The sequence below is a fragment of the Microcaecilia unicolor genome, chromosome 1 (genome assembly GCF_901765095.1).
Source record: "Microcaecilia unicolor chromosome 1, aMicUni1.1, whole genome shotgun sequence".
NCBI classification, from domain to species: domain Eukaryota; kingdom Metazoa; phylum Chordata; class Amphibia; order Gymnophiona; family Siphonopidae; genus Microcaecilia; species Microcaecilia unicolor.
Genome location: NC_044031.1, coordinates 243,515,863 through 243,540,926, shown reverse-complemented (window position 1 = coordinate 243,540,926; position 25,064 = coordinate 243,515,863). Strand labels below are relative to the sequence as shown.

General features: G+C 41.5%; 1 protein-coding gene across 1 annotated transcript in view; it reads left to right on the top strand.

Moving 5' to 3' along the window:
• The window catches only part of LOC115471506 (E3 ubiquitin-protein ligase MARCH6), a 350,986-nt gene that overhangs the window by 201,218 nt on the left and 124,704 nt on the right, over positions 1 to 25,064 (top strand). The window contains exons 13-16 of the mRNA XM_030205152.1: positions 5,042 to 5,110; positions 5,497 to 5,571; positions 13,042 to 13,176; positions 21,149 to 21,268. Coding sequence (XP_030061012.1) covers positions 5,042 to 5,110; positions 5,497 to 5,571; positions 13,042 to 13,176; positions 21,149 to 21,268 — 399 coding nt within the window. The remainder of the gene's footprint in view (positions 1 to 5,041; positions 5,111 to 5,496; positions 5,572 to 13,041; positions 13,177 to 21,148; positions 21,269 to 25,064) is intronic.

Here is a 25,064-nt window from a genome sequence, read left to right as displayed (position 1 = left end):
TATCATATCTCCCCTCAGCCGTCTCTTCTCCAAGCTGAAAAGCCCTAGCCTTCTCAGCCTCTCTTCATAGGAAAGTCGTCCCATCCCCACTATCATTTTCGTTGCCCTTCGCTGTACCTTTTCCAATTCTACTATATCTTTTTTGAGATACGGAGACCAGTACTGAACACAATACTCCAGGTGCGGTCGCACCATGGAGCGATACAACGGCATTATAACATCCGCACACCTGGACTCCATACCCTTCCTAGTAACACCCAACATTCTATTCGCTTTCCTAGCCGCAGCAGCACACTGAGCAGAAGGTTTCAGCGTATCATCGACGACGACACCCAGATCCCTTTCTTGATCCGTAACTCCTAACGCGGAACCTTGCAAGACGTAGCTATAATTCGGGTTCCTCTTACCCACATGCATCACTTTGCACTTGTCAACATTGAACTTCATCTGCCACTTGCACGCCCATTCTCCCAGTCTCGCAAGGTCCTCCTGTAATCGTTCACATTCCTCCTGCGACTTGACGACCCTGAATAATTTTGTGTCATCGGCGAATTTAATTACCTCACTAGTTATTCCCATCTCTAGGTCATTTATAAATACATTAAAAGCAACGGACCCAGCACAGACCCCTGCGGGACCCCACTAACTACCCTCCTCCACTGAGAATACTGGCCACGCAATCCTACTCTCTGCTTCCTATCTTTCAACCAGTTCTTAATCCATAATAATACCCTACCTCCGATTCCATGATTCTGCAATTTCTTCAGGAGTCTTTCGTGCGGCACTTTGTCAAACGCCTTCTGAAAATCCAGATATACAATATCAACCGGCTCCCCATTGTCCACATGTTTGCTTACCCCCTCAAAAAAAATGCATTAGATTGGTGAGGCAAGACTTCCCTTCACTAAATCTGTGCTGACTTTGTCTCATCAGTCCATGTTTTTGTATATGCTCTGCAATTTTATTCTTAATAATAGCCTCCACCATCTTGCCCGGCACCGACGTCAGACTCACCGGTCTATAATTTCCCGGATCTCCTCTGGAACCTTTCTTAAAAATCGGAGTAACATTGGCTACCCTCCAGTCTTCCGGTATTACACTCGATTTTAGGGACAGATTGCATATTTCTAACAGTAGCTCCGCAAGTTCATTTTTTAGTTCTATTAATACTCTGGGATGAATACCATCAGGTCCCGGTGATTTACTACTCTTCAGCTTGCTGAACTGACCCATTACATCCTCCAAGGTTACAGAGAATTTGTTTAGTTTCTCCGACTCCCCCGCTTCAAATATTCTTTCCGGCACCGGTGTCCCCCCCAAATCCTCCTCGGTGAAGACCGAAGCAAAGAATTCATTTAATTTCTCCGCTACGGCTTTGTCCTCCTTGATCGCCCCTTTAACACCATTTTCGTCCAGCGGCCCAACCGACTCTTTGGCCGGTTTCCTGCTTTTAATGTATCTAAAAAAGTTTTTACTATGTATTTTTGCTTCCAACGCTAATTTCTTCTCAAAGTCCTTTTTTGCCCTCCTTATCTCCGCTTTGCATTTGGCAGTGCCATAACTGAAAACTGTTCTCTTCTTTCTGGCCTATAATAAAAGGAGCTCATTGTGAACACTATCCACTTTAAAAGGTTGTTTTGCGGCTGTACACGAGGAATTGTGATACTGCATAAAGTGTGTGTTTTTGTTCCTAGTCATGCATCCAAAGCTCATGTAATCTTTTCATGAAAGCCAATTAGTCGTTTAACTGGCATGATATGTTTGCATTTTCAATATGGTAATACTAGAGCCCAGCTAAGGAACAGGTTATTTTGAGTTGGTCTTCACTGAATCAAATGTGCTTTCTTTGTGCCATCACCATCCAGTTGTACAGGCAGTGCCTTAAAAGGTGAGGGATAAAGGATTTTTCTCCAAGGACAAATAGGCCTTCATATTCTCACTTCTGGGTGATGTTATCCAGTGGAGCCCGGTGTGGACGCTGACTAACAAATAATATAGAAGCTTTTAGCAGCATCCCATCGCACAAGCATGGATGCCTTCTCACCCGATGTGTGAACGTGGATACCCCAGTCTTCGTTTTTCCATGAACCTGAGAGGTCGTGTTCTGTTCTCCCCTCATAGTAATGTTGCACCTAAGAAGGTGAATACACAGTATCATATCCAAAAGGCTCCCGGATTTAAGAGGGTGCAATTGCTGCACCACTCCATGGTGTTCAAATCCACTCTCAAACGGGCCAAGAGTTCTTGGGCTCATGCCTCGACGCCTTCAGGACGAGAGGCCAGGACCTTGTCTTTGTTTGGGAGAAAGACTTTTCAGACTTCGATGCTCGCCTGCATTTAGTCCTACCATCTCTACATGAGCCTATATTTGGAGTCTGGTAAACAGTACACTCAGTCTGGCGGATTCTCTCCCACTGGAGCAGGCTGCAGAGCTTTGCCAGTTGGCCAACATGCAGATGGAGTGTAGGCATTATTTGGCCGGGACGCCTATGACTCTCTTGATGTTGCATCCAAGATTTTCTGGCATGGGTGTGGGTCTGTGCAGACTCTCATTGCTGTGGTTCAAAAGAGGTTAGCACCTGTGCTTGAGGGCCATGTCACAGCTCATAATGTCAGTCGTGGCTGCGTCAATAGCTTGAGATCAGCCTCCATAGAGGAGATTCACAAGGCTACCACGTGGTCTTCAGTCCATACATTTACATCCCACTACTGTCTGGATCAAGATACCAGACGTGATAGTTCGGGCAGGCAGTCATGCAGAATTTGTTTGGTGTCTAGAATTGAACTCCACCTTCCTAGGCCATGTTTTATTCTGTTCCAGTCTGTACCTGTACAGCTAGTATGTATACAGTTTCAGGTTGATTGGAGTTTGTCTCAACATTTAGAGACTTGATTATCCTAGCTTTATTTTCAGTGAGCCTGGTAGCTAGGGAGTCACAAATGTGAGAATATGAAGTCCTGCTTGTTCTCAGAGAAAGCAAAGATACTTATGTAGCAGGTGTTGTCAGAGGACAGCAGGCTGATTTATTCACATACCCTCCAACCTCCCCTTTCCCCCTAGGAGTTGAACTTTTTGCTTTTTCACCTGACTTGGGGTACTTGTGCGTTTGGTTAGAAGGCACGATGGGATGCTGCTGGAAGCTTCTACGTTACTTGCTAGTTGGCGTCCGCACTGGACTCAGTTGGATGGCGTCACCCAAAGGTGAGAATAATTGGCCTGCTGTCCTCAGCGAACACCTGCTACAGGTAAGTGTCTCTAGTTTTTTTGTTTTTTTTACATATCCCAAATTATCCCAAGCAAACTCAAATTCCATGTGGCTTACATTCGAAAATATAGTGAGACAGAGTAATAGAATTCAATAACATCATAGGAGCAAGTCGATGGATATGTCGGAAACATTTAACAAAGTTGAGATTACCATATATACCTAACTGATCATTTAAAAATCTGTTCTTTATTGATGCCGCATATTTAGAAATCATACCTATAAGTATAGACAGCTATTAAAAAATCACATGCACAAACCAGAACATTCATACACACATTGCAAAAGTAAACAACAACTTCTACAGAGTTCATCCAAAACTTAATTTTTATTTCCTCATTTCTAATCTGATGTAATCCAGACAGATTCTAAGCGGTTTACAAGTTTTAAAACTTCTAAACTTCTAGACAGCAGATGTACAGATCAGTAGGACCCAAAGAAGTCCAAAACAAGTAAAATCAGAAATAACAGTTTATATGTAATTGTTCAATCTTAAGCAAAGAGCATGCGACAATTACCAAATTGTGTACTGATATTGTATGAATGGGTTAGCCTAACAACTATCAGAGGCAGACATGTTCGTATAATTGACATTATAATTGTGTTCAGATTTGGGTAATTACTGAGTAAATGCTGTTATCCAATTTATATTTATCTCATGCATATTCTTTGTGCATATTCTGAAAGCTCACTGGTTTTAGTTTACTTGAGGGCCCAGTTGAAACTGTTGGGCTGGCTGACCTCTTGAGGTCCCACACAGCCCTGTATAAGTCAGTGATAACGTTGCATCTTTTCTTTGGCTGAAGTCGTTAAGCAATTGTGTGCATTGTATAAAATGATAGTGCATTTTTCTAATATACCTCTACGTTCCACAAAAGGGGCATGTTCCCACATATTTAAATTTAGGAAAACAGTTAAAGCACTCTCAACCATTAAAGGAGCAGGATTTTAAGCTCCTAAGGTTTATGTACTGAAGATATTTTGGTTTAACTGTTCTGCCCAACGCTGAGAGGGAAGGATATTTTTTTGGAATTGGCTCAGCGGAACTAAGTTCACATTGGGAACCAATTGACATGGGGCTGTATCTCCTATTTCTGCTTTGTGAAGGCAGAGAGTATATCTGAAGGGCAGAATTTATTTAACACACAGTACAAAGCCATCACTACACACGTTCAATAAATTGTGTATCCTGGTTAGTCTTTTCCTAATGTTCATCTGAGATCCCTGTATACATACCTATGTAAATGATTATTTGAAAATTGCTTATCTTCCTGCAATCAAAAGTGCACACCGAGTGTTCTTTCAGTTATTGTGCCTGTCTGGACATTATTTTGCTTGTATTTCAGCTGGTGTTACTCATCCCACAAGTCTCTGCCCTGAGCAGCTGCCCAGTTTCCATAATGGTTAAGCAGGCCCTGCTTATCCCTATGGCAGCTTATTTTAAACTGTTAAATGGAAATCTAAATGGTATGATTTTGTTTACCCATGGTTTAATATTTTATATCCCTAATGTGAAGATCTTGTTCTGCCCATTTTGTGGACAGCTATTTCTATGCATGTTTTCAACAGTGACAGTTTGCAGACACACTTGAAAAGATCTTGGATGTGTTTTGTCCTTTTGCTTTAGCAGTTCACATTAGCGTGCAATTTTGAATGGGAAAGGAGAAAGGTTCCAGTTCTAGGCTGGAGAAAGATGTTTGTGACTTGGTATTGCTTAAAAGTAACATTAATTTATCCAATAATTCAGCTGTGCTTTCCTTGACCAGGTTACATAGGGCTTGGCAGCTCTTGTAAAGTTCCAGCGATCACGACGCTTGATAGGTGTTTGCTATATTGTTGTCAAGGTAACACCAGTGTTATAAAATCTGAAAAAGTTTTAGTAGAGCAGCATTTGACAATATATTTAACACTGTGTGGGTGGGCAAGAAGCTGGGACAACTTTACTGCTCTAATCCCAAACCTATCTTCTTACAACTGTGACATGTACTGGGGGACTTGGTTCTTGAGGGAATATTGCTCCTTGCCAGCCACCTGCAAGATATCACCGTCATCCTTAGATTGGATCAAAGGGGGAATAAAATGGAGAATGAAAGCTCATGGCAACTAAGCCCAGCTAGAGCTGATTGAAATTAAGCTTGAAATTCAACGCAGCAGGAAGTTGAAAAAGAAAATTGATGTTTTAACACAATTAATGCATTTTCTTTTTTTTTCTCTCTCTCTCCCTCTTAAGGTGTCTTTGTTAGTGGTGGTCGAAATTGGTGTGTTTCCCCTTATATGTGGCTGGTGGCTGGATATATGTTCACTGGTAAGAATGTACCTCTGAGTTAGAAATACTAAGTTCTGTTCCAAGAACAGAATATTTCTTAATCTTGGGACAGAACTGTGATAAACTTTATATAAGCACACTGTGAGAGTGTGCGCTTAATATTATTTTCTTTTTTGCTGGTGGGGGTTGAGTCCTTCTGGCACTCTCCTCCTTTCACTGTCATGGCTTGTCTTTTCGTTTGCAGCAGGCAGGGTTGGGTGTCCTCCATCACTCCACTGTCTTTCAGTGCCAAGGCTGCATTTGCTTCGGGAGCCACTGGGGCCTGGATCCCCATCAGTACCCCATTTGCTTCCTTCCTGCAGCTGTGATTTGATGTCACACCACCCATACTTCCTACCCTTGACATTTAGTTACAGTGGGGGAAATAAGTATTTGATCCCTTGCTGATTTTGTAAGTTTGCCCACTGACAAAGACATGAGCAGCCCATAATTGAAGGGTAGGTTATTGGTAACAGTGAGAGATAGCACATCACAAATTAAATCCGGAAAATCACATTGTGGAAAGTATATGAATTTATTTGCATTCTGCAGAGGGAAATAAGTATTTGATCCCTCTGGCAAACAAGACCTAATACTTGGTGGCAAAACCCTTGTTGGCAAGCACAGCGGTCAGACGTCTTCTGTAGTTGATGATGAGGTTTGCACACATGTCAGGAGGAATTTTGGTCCACTCCTCTTTGCAGATCATCTCTAAATCATTAAAAGTTCTGGGCTGTCGCTTGGCAACTCGCAGCTTCAGCTCCCTCCATAAGTTTTCAATGGGATTAAGGTCTGGTGACTGGCTAGGCCACTCCATGACCCTAATGTGCTTCTTCCTGAGCCACTCCTTTGTTGCCTTGGCTGTATGTTTTGGGTCATTGTCGTGCTGGAAGACCCAGCCACGACCCATTTTTAAGGCCCTGGCGGAGGGAAGGAGGTTGTCACTCAGAATTGTACGGTACATGGCCCCATCCATTCTCCCATTGATGCGGTGAAGTAGTCCTGTGCCCTTAGCAGAGAAACACCCCCAAAACATAACATTTCCACCTCCATGCTTGACAGTGGGGACGGTGTTCTTTGGGTCATAGGCAGCATTTCTCTTCCTCCAAACACGGCGAGTTGAGTTCATGCCAAAGAGCTCAATTTTTGTCTCATCTGACCACAGCACCTTCTCCCAATCACTCTCGGCATCATCCAGGTGTTCACTGGCAAACTTCAGACGGGCCGTCACATGTGCCTTTCGGAGCAGGGGGACCTTGCGGGCACTGCAGGATTGCAATCCGTTATGTCGTAATGTGTTACCAATGGTTTTCGTGGTGACAGTGGTCCCAGCTGCCTTGAGATCATTGACAAGTTCCCCCCTTGTAGTTGTAGGCTGATTTCTAACCTTCCTCATGATCAAGGATACCCCACGAGGTGAGATTTTGCGTGGAGCCCCAGATCTTTGTCGATTGACAGTCATTTTGTACTTCTTCCATTTTCTTACTATGGCACCAACAGTTGTCTCCTTCTCGCCCAGCGTCTTACTGATGGTTTTGTAGCCCATTCCAGCCTTGTGCAGGTGTATGATCTTGTCCCTGACATCCTTAGACAGCTCCTTGCTCTTGGCCATTTTGTAGAGGTTAGAGTCTGACTGATTCACTGAGTCTGTGGACAGGTGTCTTTCATACAGGTGACCATTGCCGACAGCTGTCTGTCATGCAGGTAACGAGTTGATTTGGAGCATCTACCTGGTCTGTAGGGGCCAGATCTCTTACTGGTTGGTGGGGGATCAAATACTTATTTCCCTCTGCAGAATGCAAATAAATTCATATACTTTCCACAATGTGATTTTCCGGATTTAATTTGTGATGTGCTATCTCTCACTGTTACCAATAACCTACCCTTCAATTATGGGCTGCTCATGTCTTTGTCAGTGGGCAAACTTACAAAATCAGCAAGGGATCAAATACTTATTTCCCCCACTGTATATACTTTTTATTTATTTCTCAATATATCTTATATACAAAACAATGTAGAAAGGAGTAAACATGTCAAATCCACATCATTACCTCTCGCCTCGACTACTGCAGCGTACTCCTCACTGGCCTCCCACTTTGCCACCTATCCCCCTTCAGTCCGTTCAGAACTCTGCTGCAAGTCTTATCTTCCGCCTGGACCGATATACTCACATCTCCCCTCTCCTCAAATCACTTCACTGGCTTCCGATCAGGTACCGCATACAGTTCAAGCTTCTCCTCCTAACCTACAAATGCACTCGATCTGCAGCCCCTCCCTACCTCTCTACCCTCATCTCCCCTTACGTTCCTACCCGTAACCTCCGCTCTCAAGGCAAATCCCTCCTTTCAGTACCCTTCTCCACCACCGCCAACTCCAGGCTCCGCCCTTTCTGCCTCGCCTCACCTCATGCTTGGAATAATCTCCCTGAGCCCATACGCCAGGCCCCTTCCCTGCCCATCTTCAAATCCCTGCTAAAAGCCCATCTCTTCAATGTCGCCTTCGGCACCTAACCACTATTCAAGAAATCCAGACTACCCCAACTTGTCATTTCGTCCTTTAGTTTGTAAGCGCCTTTGAGCAGGGACTGCCCCCCCTTTTTTGTTAAATTGTACAGCGCTGCGTAACCCTAGTAGCGCTATAGAAATGTCAAGTAGTAGTAGTATTTTGTTCAGTAGTAGCTGCTAGCTGTATATCATTTTTAGGTGATATATTCTCCCCCCCCCCCCCCCCAACAAATTAATTGGCCTCATTCAGTATTCCACTATTCACCGTCCTACATTAAAAGAATTAGCCACTTTCACCCTACTCCATTTTCTTTCTTTTAACTAGTTCCCAATTCACAGCAGATTGCCATGGCTTTTATTCTTAGGAGTCTTGTATAAGGGACTTGTCAAAAACGTTCTGAAAATCTACATTCACTATATCAACTAGCTCTTCTACCCACATGTTTGTTTGTGACTTTAAAAAAAGATGTAGCAAGTTAGTAAGCAAGATTTCCCATGGCTGAATCCATGTTGACTATGCCTCAGTAAACCACGTTTGTCTGTGCTCAATAATTTTATTCTTTATAATAGTTTCAACAGTTTTGCCTGGCACTGACATCAAGCTTACCTGTTTGTAATTTCCCAGATCACCCCAGAGCCCTTTTAAAAAATACATTACATTAACCATCTTCAGGTACCATGAATGATTTTAATGACAGATTATTAATAGTAGATCTTCAGTTTCATTTTTTAGTTATTTCAGTACAATGGAGCATATATACAGTCAGGTCCAGGTGATTTACTGCTCTTTAACTTGTCAATTTAGCTTATATTTGTTTCATTTCCTCTGCATTGTAACCCCTAAATACCATTTCTGGCAAAGGTAGATCTCTTGCATCCTCCTAAGTAAATACCAAAGCAAAGAATTCATGTAGTTGCACGCTATGCCTTGATGTTGTAAAGGTCCTACTGACTCTGTCGGACTTTCTGCTTCTCATATACCTGAAAAAGTTTTTACTGTGAGTTTTTGCCTTTACAGCAAGCTTCTTTTCAATTCTCTTTTAGCCTTCTTTATTAATGCTTTGAATCTAACTTGCCAGTGCTTCCTATTTTTTTTTATTCATTTCCTTTTTCCATTTTTTGAAAGATGTTTTTGATTCTAATGACCTTTTTCACCTCTTTCACATCTGCTCAGATGTTGGCTCTGTTGTTTGGCTGACCTTCATCTTTAATGCAAACTCAACACTGGCGTAGCTCCTTGGAGGTTCTCAAGCCTGAAATGTTTTCAGTCATCATCCTTAGGCTTGAGGCATCCCCACACTTTGACACTCAGTACACAGTGTGAGACTAGTGCTATTAACGTCCTCATTGCACCAGAGTACAGCTTGAGTCCTTGCTATTGCATGAAGTGGACAGTCTGAGTTGTGTTGCATCTTTGGCACTGCTCCTTCTCTGAACAAATAACTACATTGAAGAGTGGCCATTGCAGTTTGTGTCTTACACTAGAGTATCTTCCTTTATATACAAACAGCACAGCATGGAGCTATGCTCCTTGACCCGTGTTTATAGATCTGTTTCATAGAGAGGTTCCTTTTGCAGATTTTATGCAGACCATTCCTACTATTGCTTTTTGTCCTACAGTTCTGCTGATTCTGACATGTGCTTTCTACATCAGATATAATAGCCTAGGAACTATTGGTCCTACAACTGGAAGCCATCCATCTGGTTCCCTCCACTTGTTATAAAACATGATAGAACACTTTGGAAAAGATGGACATAAATTACAAATATTATATCTCTTGGATGCACCCTTTTAAGCTAGGCATACCTTTTTGAATAAATTAATTATTTTCTCCATTAGTAATGAAAGAAAATATTGCAATACCTTTGCCTAGCGTTTTTCAATTAGTGTGCCTCAGCACCCTTCCCCCTTGCTGTGCCATGGTTGAGAGGGGATCCCACGAGGATCTCCTCTGGCCTGCTCTTCCATGGCTCTGCAGCTGTGTGCGTTCTCAAGAAGCTGCAGCCGGCTGTGTGTTGATTTGGCCCGGGTTTAGAAGAACTTTCCGCTCCACCTCCCATGGGAGTTTACAAGCCTCTCGGTGACCACCTACATGCCCAGGGTCCTCCAAGACATCCAAATACTGCTGCCTCCTCCTCCTTCCTCCAATATTCAGTGCAGCTGCACTTGCTTTTTGCCTGGGCTGATGCAGAAAGTCTCACACTGACACATGTATGGGCCAGCAGCGTCAGAGGTCACCTGAACTACTGGCACGTGTGTGGCGAACTCCACATGCAGCTGGCCCATGCATGTGTGTGGCGAACTCCACATGCAGCTGGCCCATGCATGTGTGTGGCGAACTCCACGTGCAGCTGGCCCATGCATATGTGTCAGTGTGAGCCTTGCTGCATCAACCTGGGCAGAGAGCAAGTGCACTGCTGAATTACTAAACGGAGGACTCGGGACTTGCACAGTGGCAGTTAACCATGGTTTGTCACCAGACAGCAGTAAGTGTTTGTTATGACTCTCTCTCTTTGTGTCCATCTGGAAATGTCGGGGTAGATTTGAATTTGTCCACCAAGGAAATTTACTCGAGAAAACCAAGGCCTCAAAATGGCCTTTTTATCTTGAAGAAATATAAATGACACAAAAAGTGTGAATCTTATTTTAACTTCTTCATCTGACTGCTATCCAAGCTATCTGTTGAGACTTCTACCTAAGATTGTTCATTCAAAGCTTGGGGGGGTTTCAATATTGTTGGACCATACAGGTCGTTATCTGCAGTCATCTACTATGTTACTATAATAGGCTTTAGGAGGCCATCCGTTTTCTGGGTATTTAACTCTCAGAAATCTATAGAACATATCTTTTGGAGAAATCAACTTAGAACTTGGAAAATTCATTATTCTAAGATATATATTTTTGACAGAATTTTCTAGATTTTCAGTCTTATAGAATTAATCTGCCTTTAGAAGTCTGAGCCTTAGTTGTGTCTGGGCAACAGTAGTCTCCAACTGCAAAGTTTTAATAGAACAAATCTCAAGTTGCTTCTTTAAGTCTGTCTCTTGGGTAGCATTATTTAGTGAAACTGTAATAAAGAAAGCACAAACCTTCTGCAGAGCCTCCAGGTCTGTCCACATAAACTCCACTGTTTATCACTGTTGTCCAGTGGTGTAGCCAAAGGTGGGCCAGGGCCCACCCACTTAAGGCTCAGGCCCACCCAACAGTAGCATACGTTTAACAGTAGCTGGTGGGGATCCTAAATTCAGTCAGCTGAAGACTTCCCCCTGATGGTAACGAAAACACTACTCTCCACGATACCGACACCTGCACATGCTCAGTTTTCAGCACATGCCTGCTGCAGACTGCCAGGGTGGAAAGAAGCATTTTCCTTCCAGCTGAGATATTTTTTAGGTGGTGGTTGGAGGGGAGGGGAAGAAAACTTGGTGCCCACACACTTCTTGCCTAGGCCGACCCAAAATCTGTTGTCTGGCTACGCCCCTGTGTTGGTCTAAGCAAGGGCTGTACATAGGGAAACTTGAGGATTCAGATCTTTGAAAGGCTTAGACATCCTCTCAACAAGAGCAGCTTCTGCTCCAGCAGGAGAACGTTGAATATTTTCCAGAGCTAGCATCAGGGAAACACCTAGTGCAGAGGTCTCTTTCCTCGTGGGTACTAGTGAGAGCTCTCTGTTCTCTACAGGCTCTCCTAAGGGCAGTACCATTTCCTGAGCTGTACAGGTAGTGGGTTTGGAGGAGAGAAAAGGGCTGAGCGATGTTTCATACTCCAACCCGGGGCGCTCTTCCTAGCCCTAAGTAATGCCGATACACCCAGTTTGGGGGAGAGCTTCGTGTATGTCTTGATGGTAGTCTTCCTCAATGAAGGGATACCAGGCTTCTTGTAGAGAAGTCCCTTCAGCTTACTTTTATGTTTTGGCATGCTCTGGTGGACAAGGACAACAAACAAAAAGGTAATTCAAAGAGAAAGTGAGGCATTTTTAAGACACATGCCCTAATCAAGTGTTATCTTGGGTACAACACTGAAATTACTTTAGAGTCAACAAACTTGCTAGTGTATAAATTTAAGCAAGACTGATTCTGTACCTTAACTTTGTTAGGTGTTTTCTGTCTGTGTGTGTGTGTGTGTGTGTGTGTATATATATATATATATATATATATGTGTGTGTGTGTATATGTATGTGTAGGATTGTGAAGCTTCTTTGACAACATATGTAGCTGCTAAGGGTCAAAAGATACCTTGATGGTAAAAATGCCCTAAAGGCTACCAGCTTGATGAGGTTTGTACACTACAAGCCCCCTCCATGGTCTGCTCTGTTGTTACTATTGCAGAGCTTGGGAAAAGTCCCATGGCAGTATGACAGATCTTGTGCCCCCTTCCCCTCAACAAAAAACATCTGTGAATCCATGAATAAAAACTTTGTGAACAACAGTTACTGGAGGGCTAAAGGGATGAGGTTTGGAGAGAAACGATTAGGCCATACAAGAGGTTATTGTTCCTTTCTTAGTGATTCCAGTTTAACAATTTTAGTTGGAGGTTATTTTGGGGGGGAGGGGGAATATCTATACAGGTATCTGCGCTTGTGGCAGTGGTATTGTGTAAAAAACTAACTTTGGTTTGTACTATTATTTGGAAATTTTATATAGTATCCGAAACCAAAATATATTGGTACAAATTACATACAAGTACAGTGGAATGAGCCCTAACCCTCACAAAGCTTAAAATCTAAAAAAAAAAAAAAAAAAAAAAGTGTTTGAGGCACTGGAATATAAAACTTCATCTAATTCTCAAGGTATAGCAATGGCAGAATCATAATTTGAACCCTCATTTATTTATGGATGACTGTTTTTATCTTTAGCAGAAATCTTTTTTAGTAAAAGGAAAATACTGAAATGCTTGCTATTTGGTTAATGTATATAAATATGCATTCATGTGCAAACTCTTAAACCTATTTTTATTTGTTTGTAGGAAATGTTTGATGCTACCTTGAAGGACAGAGAACTAAGCTTTCAGTCTGCCCCTGGAACCACAATGTTTCTGCATTGGCTAGTGGGGATGGTTTATGTTTTTTACTTTGCATCCTTCATTCTTTTATTACGAGAGGTGAGTGTTAATACAGAAACTGTGTGGTACTATAGAGTGAAGTTGTCAGAGTAATATAGGGATTCTTCACAAAGGTGCAGTACCAAAAAAAGTGTACCGTGATGTGGGTCTATCCCATGTGCTAAGGCCATTTTTACCTGTCGTACAATGGCCTTTTATATTTTCTTAAATTACCACTGACACCACCACCCATTTTGTAGGTCATAATGGCTCAAGCAATAAAACAGCGCATGTCCCCTCAAATAGAAGCATTTTTTACTGCATGGTTAACATGCACACCCAAGCACATCCCACAGTACTCCATTTTTACCTGCAATAGGCATGCATTATCACCTTAACATAGCTTAGTAAAAGGAGCCCATAATTCCTGTATTCCATTTAGATATGTTGAAATAAAGATTAACAAATAATTTGTAGGAGATAACTTGCTAATTGATGGACTTAAATATATTTGTGTCTAGATTTTGAGACTTGTACTACCTATATCAGGTCATTTAGGGGTCCTTTACTAAGGTGCACTAACAGATTTAGCATGTGCTAAATGATAAGATGCCCATAGGAATGTAATGAGCACCTTAACGTTTAGTGTGCGCTAAATCCTTTAGCATGACTTATTAAAAAGACCCTTTAAGTATAACTTTCAAAAGCTAGTCACTAGAAGGTCAAGTCTCTAACCTAGACACCCACATTTATATGTATTATATATATAATTTTATTAAGTTTTTAATACTTATACAGGTATTATCAATACTGCAAAGTATAATACAGCCATTAAACAATAAGCTTTTAAATCAGAAAATCAAAAAAATATTCTTTTTATATAACATGACTTCCTTAGACCTCAATATGGAAGAAAAGGGGGGGTAGGAATATAGTGAAGTTTAGACATAATATATACATAAATCATTATAATTTTAATTATGGTTCCGTATTCCTTTCTTCTTTATTACTCTACAGATTTCTTGCTGTCTAGGAAGGTCTGAAGTTGGTTAGGCAAATAATAGACATATTTTATCTGATTTAGTCTAATAATACATTTACAAGGGTAAGCCAGGAGGAATGAAGCCCCCAATTCCAAAACTTTTGGTCTCATAGAAAGAAATATTTTTCGTCTTTCTTGAGTAGACTTAGTCACGTCCGGGTAAAGCCAAATTTTTTGACCAGCAAACAAACGGTCAGTAGATTTAAAATATAAACGCATTATTGCATTTAAGTCCTGCTGAAATACGAATGAAACAATTAATGTCCCTCTTTCTGTTACATCTTCAATTGATTGTTCCAAAATATCTGTGATGTTTTGCAGGTCTATTGACTTCTCTAAGTCCGTTTTTTTCATTGTAGATGGTATATAATAAATTTTATTTAACGGTGGAAACACTTCTTGGGGAAATTTCAAATTTTCTTTTAAAAACCTGCAAAACATATCATTCGGGGACACTCCCATCAATCTAGGAAAATTCAGTATTCGAAGATTTAATCTCCTATTATAGTTCTCCACTTGCTCTATCTTCCTTCTTAAATCCATATTATCCTTTATCACTGCAATTTTAAATTCTTCAGTTTGTTTTGATTCTCCCTGCAAGGCCTCAATTTTCAAAGACAAATCTTGTTTCACCAGCTCATGGGAGTTCTTCACCTCCTGTATATTAACATTCAATATCTTTACCTCTTCAGAAGATTGTTTCAATATTTTGTCCATTTCTACCAGCTTTAGCCAAATCTTCCCCAGGCTCACCTCCATCTCTCCGGCAACCGCAGAATTTTCTCCAGATTCGAGCTCCCCTCTGGGCTCCTCGGGATCGCCCCTTCTGGGCTCCCCAGGTAACCCCGTTCGAATCGCAGCAGCTGCAGGGCAAGGAGGCGTCATAGAGCTTGGCGGGGAGAGAGATGTTTCAATTTCCAGCGGGGGAACCGCTTCACCGGTTTCTCCCGCTATGGACTCCGCTTCACCACGTCGGGAAAGAGCGGGGAAGAAGCGTTCCAGGCCCACAGTTACTGGCGTGGACGTTCCAGAAGGTAGGGGATTCTTCCGAATCGTTCCCTTTCGTTTTGTGTGCGGCATATTGTAATGAGGCAACTAGAAAAAAACAAGTTTTAGCAACTGTAGAGCAGAGAACACCTCAAACGTTACCGCTCACGGCGCCATCTTGACACGCCCCCCAAGATGTATTATATGTGTATATGTGTAGAATGCTAGTATTGTGCCTAAGTAGTGTTCTAGAAATACCTGCTTAACTTCCATAATGCATATTTGCAAAATGGTGTACACAGAGACAGAGCATGAGTAGGACATAAGCAGGACTCCCACTTATATGCTTAACTTATAGAAGACTGTAAGTTACACACATCCCTGCCACTCTTAAGAGGCATGTGCACTTTCACCAGCTCAGTGCTTGTTTTAAGTGTGAGCTACATGTAGGCGCCTAGGTTCCTTTGTAGAATAGGCTCCTCATTCACCTTCAGGCAGCTAACTGAAAGGCACTTAGTTATAGAATTGGTTGCTAAGAGGTATGAGAGGTTGCCAGCGTGAAGGCCAAGTAAATGCCTATTTTCTATTCAATAGTTTATATCAATAGTTTATAGTTTATTCATTTTGATATACTGCACTTCTTGACAATCATAAGAGTGATGTACACAGATAATAAAACAATGGAAAGGAACACCATCATAAATATAGGACAGATAAAGAAATAGACCTATCTACTTGGTACCCTATCATCCAATCAGCCAGTGTCCCATATGTCTTTTCAAAAAGATGTGTTTTCAAATCAGAGCAGAATTTCAAAAAAAGATTTTTCCGTCCATAATTCCACAGAAAGTGAATTCCAAAGGAGTGGAGTGGCACAAAAGAATGCCCCAGTGTGGGTTGACTCTAGGTGTACTCGACAAGGGGAGGGCATGATGTAAGGAGCATAGACCTCTAGGAAGTGTGTGGTGCTATGACACACAAGGCAGCTCAGGAGCAAGTGTAAATGTATGCATATAAAGTATGTGCATATTAGTAAACTAGACATTTAAATCGCTACACCACCTAAACAAGTTCTTTTATTAATTTTATATATAACAGAAAAAACTAGTCCATACAGCAATCTCACAACATAAAGGCAAGCATCACTGTGTTTACTGAAATATAAATTGAAATTCGGGGGCCAAAAATGAGGTCCATTTATATTCAAATCTGTTGTCCCTCCTCCCCCCCCCCCCCCCCACCCCCCCACACACTCCCCCGCAGTTACTGGCATTTCTTGCTCCACCCCAGTCCCCTGCAGTTACTGGATTTTACTTGCAGGTCCTACCTCCTTTGGCTGCTACTGACAGAGTTGTGTGTTGGGCCAGTGCAGATGGGCAAGGGCCTACACTGACCCAGCATATAGTTTTTGTCTGCGGTAGCCAAAGGAGGTAGGACCTGCATAGGGGAAACCTTTTGAAAACAAGTAAATAACAGTTGACTTAATGAACCACTGTTCCACCTTTCAAAATTTTCCTCAGCCATGGTGGAGCAATCTTTCTCTGAGGACAAGCTTATTCTTACAAGTGGGTAGAAGCCTATCCGCGTCACCAGGCCTAGGAAATTTGCCATGGAAAAAACTAGAGCTTTAAGGAGCGTGAGCGGCGTCCCGCCTGCCATAGTTTTGCTTTTGCTTTTTCTTTTTTTTTTTTACTTTAGATATTTGATAGAACAGTCAAACCATTCAGTATACAGCAGCTTATGTTTCAATCTCATTGCATTGTTTCAACATACTGACTTTCCAACTAACTGGTATTACAGAACATCAGCACAACCTGTTAATTTAAAACTGTTCCCTTTAAACAATTCCCTCCAACCATGTTCCCCCCTGTGTTATCCCCAGGGACTGAAAAGGCACTTAACCTATGGCACATAGGCGCCATTTTCTTTGAAAATCTGTTTAGGGGAGCGACCGCTCCCCCTGCGCCCCACCTAGCTACGCCACTGCTGACCACTAATCTACTCCTCAGACTTGCTTTCTACTTTGTTCAGAATGCCCATAATTCCTGATGCTATCATAAGGCTTGATATTCCTTTTGGTTTCACTTTCATGGGAGGGAGAGGGAGACAGCAACCACTGGGGGATTCATGAGGGTCATGCCTTCATCCCTCCAGTGGTTAGCTCCTCAGAGAACCACTTCGTTCCCTGGATGTGTCTGAAACAGGTCTGAATAAAAATGTCCTTTTCAGAACTGGATGTTTCTCCGAGGACAAGCAGGCTGCTTATTCTCACACGTGGGTCGATGTCCGCATCGGCCCTGGAACTGGCATTTTGCCACAGCAAAAAACAAAAAAGTTTTGCTGGAGTCTTCTAGCGCGAGAGCGCGGACTGAGTTCCTGCCCGCCGCTCGAGCACGTACCTCAGTTTTTTCATGTTTCGCAACGAGGTGCGGTAGGTTTTTTCCTCTGCTGCTCCTTGTTTGATCCGGGAAAGAGTCTCGTGTTTTTCGCTTTACGCGTCTGTTTTCTTTGTTTAAAAAAAAAAAAAAGTATTTCCTGTTCCCTTATACTACATTTACTTTCCTTAATCTAAGTTAAAGTTTTCTTTCTTTTCGTTGTGGCTAGTTTTAGGCAGCGCGGTCGAGTTTCTCCCCTTTTTTGTGCCCCTTTTATTTTGGCACAATCGAGTCTTTTAATTTCACTGAGGCCATTTTTCCTTCCATATCTTCGAGGACACCCAGCGATTTCAAACGTTGTACTCTGTGCAACTGCTCTATCTCAGGTACCGAAACCCATTCCTGGTGTATCCAATGCCTTGGGCTTGACCACAGCCCAGCTGCTTGCAATCTGTGTCTTCGTATCAAGAAACAGACCCAAGTAGCTCAAGAAGCCCAATGAGAGAAACCTTTTGGGGCTCAGTTCGTTCCTTCAACATCTGCATCGACATCAGTACTGAGGATGGGGCCTTGACATTGAGGGACGCGTCAGGGGCAGAGGTAATGGCTGCTGAGAGACTAAGTCGCGCTGGGAGCAGTGAGGCATCGAGTGGGTCTCCACCTTCCTCGAGGGCTTTTGCTATGCAGACCCTCTGGGACCAACCATCGTCGGATCCAACCCTGAGGATTCTGCGTCAGCCATGTCAGTACCGAGGAGTCTCGATGACGGGCATCAAGCGAAGGCAAAGAAGCACCGTCATCGATCTCCTCCGACACACGGAGCTGCAGAATCTGTTTGGGGTTTAGAATCCAACTCCACCCTCTAGGCCCATTTTATTCTGTTTCAGTCTGTACTCTCAGCTAGCTGTATATAGTTTCAGGTTAACCTACATTATATCCTCGCCGTTGCAAGGCCCAATTGACAAATGTTGATTGTTTTAAGTGTGCCTGGATGCTAGGTATATACCCCATGTGTGAGAATAAGCAGCCTGTTTGTCCTCGGAGAAAGCGAAGATACTTACCTGTAGCAGGTATTCTCTGAGGACAGCAGGCTGGTTATGCTCACAATCCCTCCCACCTCCCCATTTGGAGTTGTTATTTGTTCTGCTTTTTGATTTAACTGAGGTACGCGCTCATGCATCAGGCGGGAAATCAGTCCGTGCATGCATTATGCGTGCTGCACATTCGCTAGAAGACTCCCAGCAAATTTATTTTTGTTTTTTTGCTGTGGCAAAATGCCTGTTCCAAGGCTGACGTGGACATCGACTCACGTGTGAGAATAATCAGCCTGCTGTCCTCGGAGAATACCTGCTACAGGTAAGTATCTTCGCTTTTTTCCTGTTCGATTATTGCTGTTGGACATCCTAATTTTGGTCCTCTCTAGTCCTACCCACAACACACCCCCTTTCTATTTGGATGAACTGTAGTATAGAACATACAAATTCAGCCATTCCAAAATCATAATTTAGATGTTTTTGGCAGATGGACTTTTTTTGGCCTTTTTGAGATATCTGTGTTTTTTTGAAAATGCACCCCAGAGGATACTAATAAAGTGGTTCTGGATGTAACTTCCTCCATAGAACTCTCAAGAAGCTGTCAAGTTCAAACTATCAGAAGATGCATCAGCTGCTGATCTCTGTTGATTCAAAAGTCTTCTGAGCTGTAGTAGGAAGATAATAAATTTTATGTAAAGGTGGAAAACAAGACTCTGGGTATTTAAGATTCCTTTAAAAATCTTTAAATCAAGTGTAGCTGTAAATAACTGAGGAAAGAACAGTGGTTTCAAATTCAACTGTTGAATGCAGTAGCGCTATAGAAATGATAAGTAGTAGTAGTAGTTATCAAAATACTCCTATCTTACGGTCAAGAATCATCTTATCTTGAAGAACAAAAGTCTACTTAACTTGCTGAATTTGAATGGTCAATTCATCTATTTTAGTAGTCTGCTGTACCAATACCACCCTCCAACTTCTGCATTCTAGTAGTATTTGGATAGTAAAAGGAGCCAGACCAGTGTTCAGCTGGCTTTTTATCAGAGGAGGCAAAGACATTCCCAGCCTCAACTACAGCTTGCTTTCATGCGCATCTGGGAGCAGTGGCATCTTTAAGGGCACTGTCGACACAGATTCTCCCATGAGCACCAGCAGCTGTCACCTGACCCTTAGTCACATTCAGCAACATAGTCTCCATAGCTTTGCGCAGATGCACAGGCACTGAGTGTCGCAGTATCAGAGGCATATCCAAGCCTTTGGTGCTAACTGGTCTAACTCTCAAGGTTTTCCTCTTGCTTGAATTAGCTGGAGTGCCTCCAGAAAAGGCTTGTATAGAGATAGTGATCTCAACCTGCTAAAAGGAGGGAGTTTGTGACACACGGCAGAAATATGCTGCTTTCCTTTCCCCTTCAGCATCAGGAAACAGGTAATTTCATGCCAGAAAATAGTGAAGAAATAGAAACTATCAAAGAAGAAAGTTTCACAGCTCCCCTACTGAGATGCCATCTTTAATCCACACCCCGAGTCTAATATAGAGCTTATGTATGAGCTTCCTAGGGAGGTGAGTGGATATGTGTATATCTGATTTATCCTTCTATCCACCGAGAATTCTCATCACAGGTAAGCAATTATATGTCATTCATCAACAAACCTGATGAATCAGCCAAACAAATGAGAGAATCCAAAGTGGTAGGGAGTCTTATTTAAGTTTTGTTGTTTAACATACTGGGCAACTTGAACATAGATGTAGAAGGATGGGGAATGGATTATTAGTTTAAACGACATTGTTTAACTGTTTCTCCAAATCTACTGTGCTTTCTTGCTATGTTGTCCAAAACAGTAACAAGCTGGAAAGGTATGAACGAAAGGCCATGTAGCAGCTCTACATACAGAGGGTAATTTTATAAAGCATTTTTGTGCCTTATATGCATAAATATGCTCATAATGTTGCACCACCTGCTAAATAGGACTACATAATGGTAATTTTTTATTTTATTTTTGTTACATTTGTACCCCGCGCTTTCCCACTCATGGCAGGCTCAATGCGGCAGGCAATGGAGGGTTAAGTGACTTGCCCAGAGTCACAAGGAGCTGCCTGTGCCGGGAATCGAACTCAGTTCCCCAGGACCAAAGTCCACCACCCTAACCACTTGGCCACTCCTCCACTCAAGCTAACTCCTCCAATCAAGCTAACTCAGTACTCCTGCTTGTAACACAGTTCAAAAATCCTGTATTTGCAGGAAAGAAAGAAGTTGATGAATCAGCTATAGTTTCCTATATGCCCTTCATGAGAATGCAACCTCCTTGGGTTCCATTGTTATGGAAGAAACTATTAGCCTCACTTACTATAGAAATACCCCTTCCAGAACTAAATATTTATAGTTAGGTTATTTAAAAATTGAGGAAGTTGATAGAATGATGGGGGATATTGAAAGTTCAGTTTAAATTGTTTACTAATAAATAGTTAACTGAACATGTGCAATTCACAAAAGAACTTGGCTAGTTCTTTGTAGTGGGCATGAAGAAAATGCATGCAGACTTCTAAATAATTTGCTGTGCTGCCTCTGAAGTTCATTTTTCAACTGGTGTTGTTATAGGTTCTAAGACCTGGTGTCCTGTGGTTTCTGAGAAATTTGAATGATCCTGATTTTAATCCAGTGCAAGAAATGATTCATCTGCCCATTTATAGGCATCTCAGGAGATTTATTTTATCGGTGGTATGTAACCTTTTCTGGATTGTTATGCCATTGAAACCTGCTGCTTTCCTCAGGATAGCATTGAAATCTGTGATGTGCCTGGGTATAGGTCCTAGGGTAGTGCAAATATAGTATGTTTATTATTTGTTACGGGGAAGCCACAGAAGCGAAAGACTGTGGTCCACTACATAAAAAAGGTCCACCCGAAAAGAGTAGTGTGACCAGCAAGACTCTTCCAAAAACAACAGGAGGACGGAATATAAGGTGAAAATACTTTATCTAATAGTACCCGACACGGCACTGTGTTTTGACAAAGTGCCTGCCTTAGGTGTCTACAATAAATAATAAAATAATGTAAAAATATATACATATAAAAATATATATACACATAAACTACACACATGTAAATCGGAGTAAATAACTCCTACAAAAGGTCTATATACAATAACATGGGGACCAAATGTATATTTCACTGATGTGATGTATATATTGTGTTAAATAAAGATACCAACATACCAGAAAAAGAAATCAGGAGTGATCATACTTTGAAAAAGTAAAAAAAAAAAAAAAAGGTATTTATATAGGAAAAGATATTTTAAAAAAAGGAATAAACGCACCTTGATACTGATTGCCAACGTTTATAGGCTTGGAAATGTAAAACACTCGCTGTCTGTGATAGAAAAAAAGATTGTATGAGAAGGGATATCAACAAGGAACACCTACACCAAGTAATGTTTATATGTGTACAAGTATGTCCACACCTGCATATGAAGAAAAAAGGGGGAAGAAAATTGAAACTACAGAAATATAATGTGTGCACAGGCTAGTGATTAGAGTCAAGATGTGCTAGAGAGGGAAGTGGAAAATGGAACACATATACTGTGGACAAAATAAAACTGGTGGGGAGAGCGATGTGCAAAAGCAAGATAAAAGGGGGAGGTATAAAAAATCCCAATGAGAATAGACACAAAACAGTGAATGTATCGATCAACATGCCCCAAAATAGAAGAAATCCAAGATAGAAAGGAGCATGGGAGATACTGGAAACAAAAAAAGACGTACAGTAAGTAAAAGAAAGGAGTTTGGGCTTCAGTCACAGAACCAGATGAGTCGAGGTAGATTATTAAATGGAGGTAGCAGCATACGTACATTGTCATCTGTGGCATCCTGTTTTATTTAACTAATTTAACTTGTGAACCTCTGAGAAGCCAGAATTACAAAATGTGCTTCAAGATGGGTCTTCACACTGTCACTTATTTAAGGAATGCAAAATGACATTTCATTTCTTAAACCTTTTTTTTTTTCAGTGTGCTTTGGTCATTGTTTAGATGCTATGCTGCAGCAAAAGGAAAAATTAGTTAATTACCTGATAATTTTCTTTCCTTTAGCCCAAAGGATCAGTCCAAACAAATAGGTTATGACCATCTACCAGCAGGTGGAGATAGCTCCTGCACTTAGCAACCAAGCGAGCATTCGATAACAAAGCAGTGAAAGAGAGTGACTTCCAGAGAAAAAATTCCAGCCTCTAGATAGAAAAAGAGCTATGAATTGTACCGAAAGTACTTAGGTTATTGTATCCACCATGGGATGGGCTGGGAGGGGGAGGGGGAGAACTAAAAAAAACTTAAAATTTGAAAAAATCTGAAGTTTTGTACTGTTTTTGAAGAAAAGGCGAAACTGTTGAGTGCTATATGGACAGGAGGATTCCTTGAAGATCAGTTTCAGTAGTGGAACATTGCTTCTTGTTTGACAATTTTGTGTATCTTTTTTTTTTTTACTGACTTTTGCTAGTTGTGATTGTACAGTTTCGTTGCACAATAAAGACTTCTTGCAAATAAAAAAAAAAAAAAAGAAAAAGATCTATGAAATAAAGGGGAAAAACTCGTACATTAGAAATAACGGAACCAGAACAATACAACTATCTCAAATTATGTAGAACTCAGAAAAACTGAAATATCACAAAAAGGTGGGCTCTGGACTGATCCTTTGAGACTAAAGGAAAAGAAATTATCAGATAACTAATTTTTCCTTCCATTACGTCCCGAGGATCAGTCCAGACAAATGGGAGATAAAAAAGCAATTCTTAAGAGGGAAGGAACTGTGACATCCCTGCAGCAACAACCATGGACACGAAGGAAGCATCTGCTGTAGCAGACACATCCAAATGGTAATGCTTAAAGGAATGAGAAGACCATGTTGCTGACCATCAGATCTGTGCCAACAAAATTGCCCTAGACTCTGCCAAAGAAGTCGCCAAGGACCTAGTAGAATGACCCTTGACGTGCATTGGAGCAGATCAACCCCTCAGAATGTAAGCCGAAGAAATAGCCTCTTTAAGCCACCAAGCCATTGTCACTTTGGAGACCAGCAAACCCTTCCGGGTTCCGTAAAGAGGACACGATGCAGCAAATCTTTCCGGGTTCCATAAAGAGGACACAAAGATGATCAGGTAGCTTGAGATTGTTGCTAGCGGTAAGAGCGCATAAGGATGCGCTTCACATCCAACAGTTGCAGGGAAGCGTATTCTGCAGAATAGACCTCTTTGGAAAAAGAAGGAAGAAACTGTCTAATTGACATGAAAAGGCGATACAATCTTCTGCAAAAAGGACGAAACTTGTCCGTATGGAAATTCCTGAGTCAAAAAAGCGGAGAAAGGGATACCTGCAAGAGAGAGCTTGAAGCTGTGAAACTCTCCTTGCCGACGAAATGGCAATTAGATATACTGCCTTTAAAGTAAAATCTTTGGTAGTTGCCGAATGAAGGGGCTCAAAGGGGGTAGACTGAAGAGCCTTAAGAACCACTTGGACTCTGAGCACAAATATTGTGGAGAGGGGGAAACAGATGAGTGACTCCCTTGAGGAATCACGCTATACCGGGGAGAGCAGTCAATGAGGCCCTTTTTCCCATAGTTTTAAAATTTGAATTTTATGCTACAGCATTAACAGATAGTCTCTAGAAGGCACAATAGGGCCCAGTTCAGAAAAAAATGAGAGAGAAGCAAGCATTATTAACTACTTTCCATAGTGTACAACCCTTTTCCCTATAGTTTTAAACTGAAGCTTTCTCTAGAGGTAGAAAATTAACAACCAAGAGAATAAAAAGGATAGTAGCAAGGCTCAAACTGTCCTAAAAGAAAGTTATTTTCTGTTCATGCCTGCTGGAGAGGTAGCACTTCTACTGACTGAATTTTGTGTTAAGGTGTGAGGAAGTAGAATATTTGCTAAGGTTTGTAAGGGCAATCTGATTACTGGGCTAACTTTAAAGGTTTTGTTTGAAACAGTCTCCTTTGAATCCAAACTATATAGAGAGGAAAGGTCCCACTTAACTTTCTTTCTGAGAAGTTCTGAGAGAAGAGGACATCTCTGTGGGTAAGTGGCATTTTATTCTGTGCTTGGTAACTTTAAAAGAGGAATCGTAGGATATTGATAAACAGAATTTAATTTACAAAAAAAGGAGCAAACTTTATTAGCTAGTCTCCATACCCTTTTCTCCATAGTTTTAAAACTTGAATTTTCTGCCACAGCATTGTCTCTAGAAGGTACAGTAGGGCCTAGCTCAACTCTTGATTCCCACCCCCTGGCTCAACTCTTGATTTATAGTCAACTATTCTAATTAGGACAACAAGAGGGGAGTTTTCATTAGTTTTATTTACATTTAATTAGTTTCTAAGAAGCAAACCCTAAATAAATTACAAATTACACTGATCTTAAGGCTCTTTATATTAATCTGATATCCTTGGTACCTTAAGACGTTTTAATTAAACAACTCTATAATACTAAGATGCAGACAGTAGTCCAGCAGCAAGAAGTGTGCTATC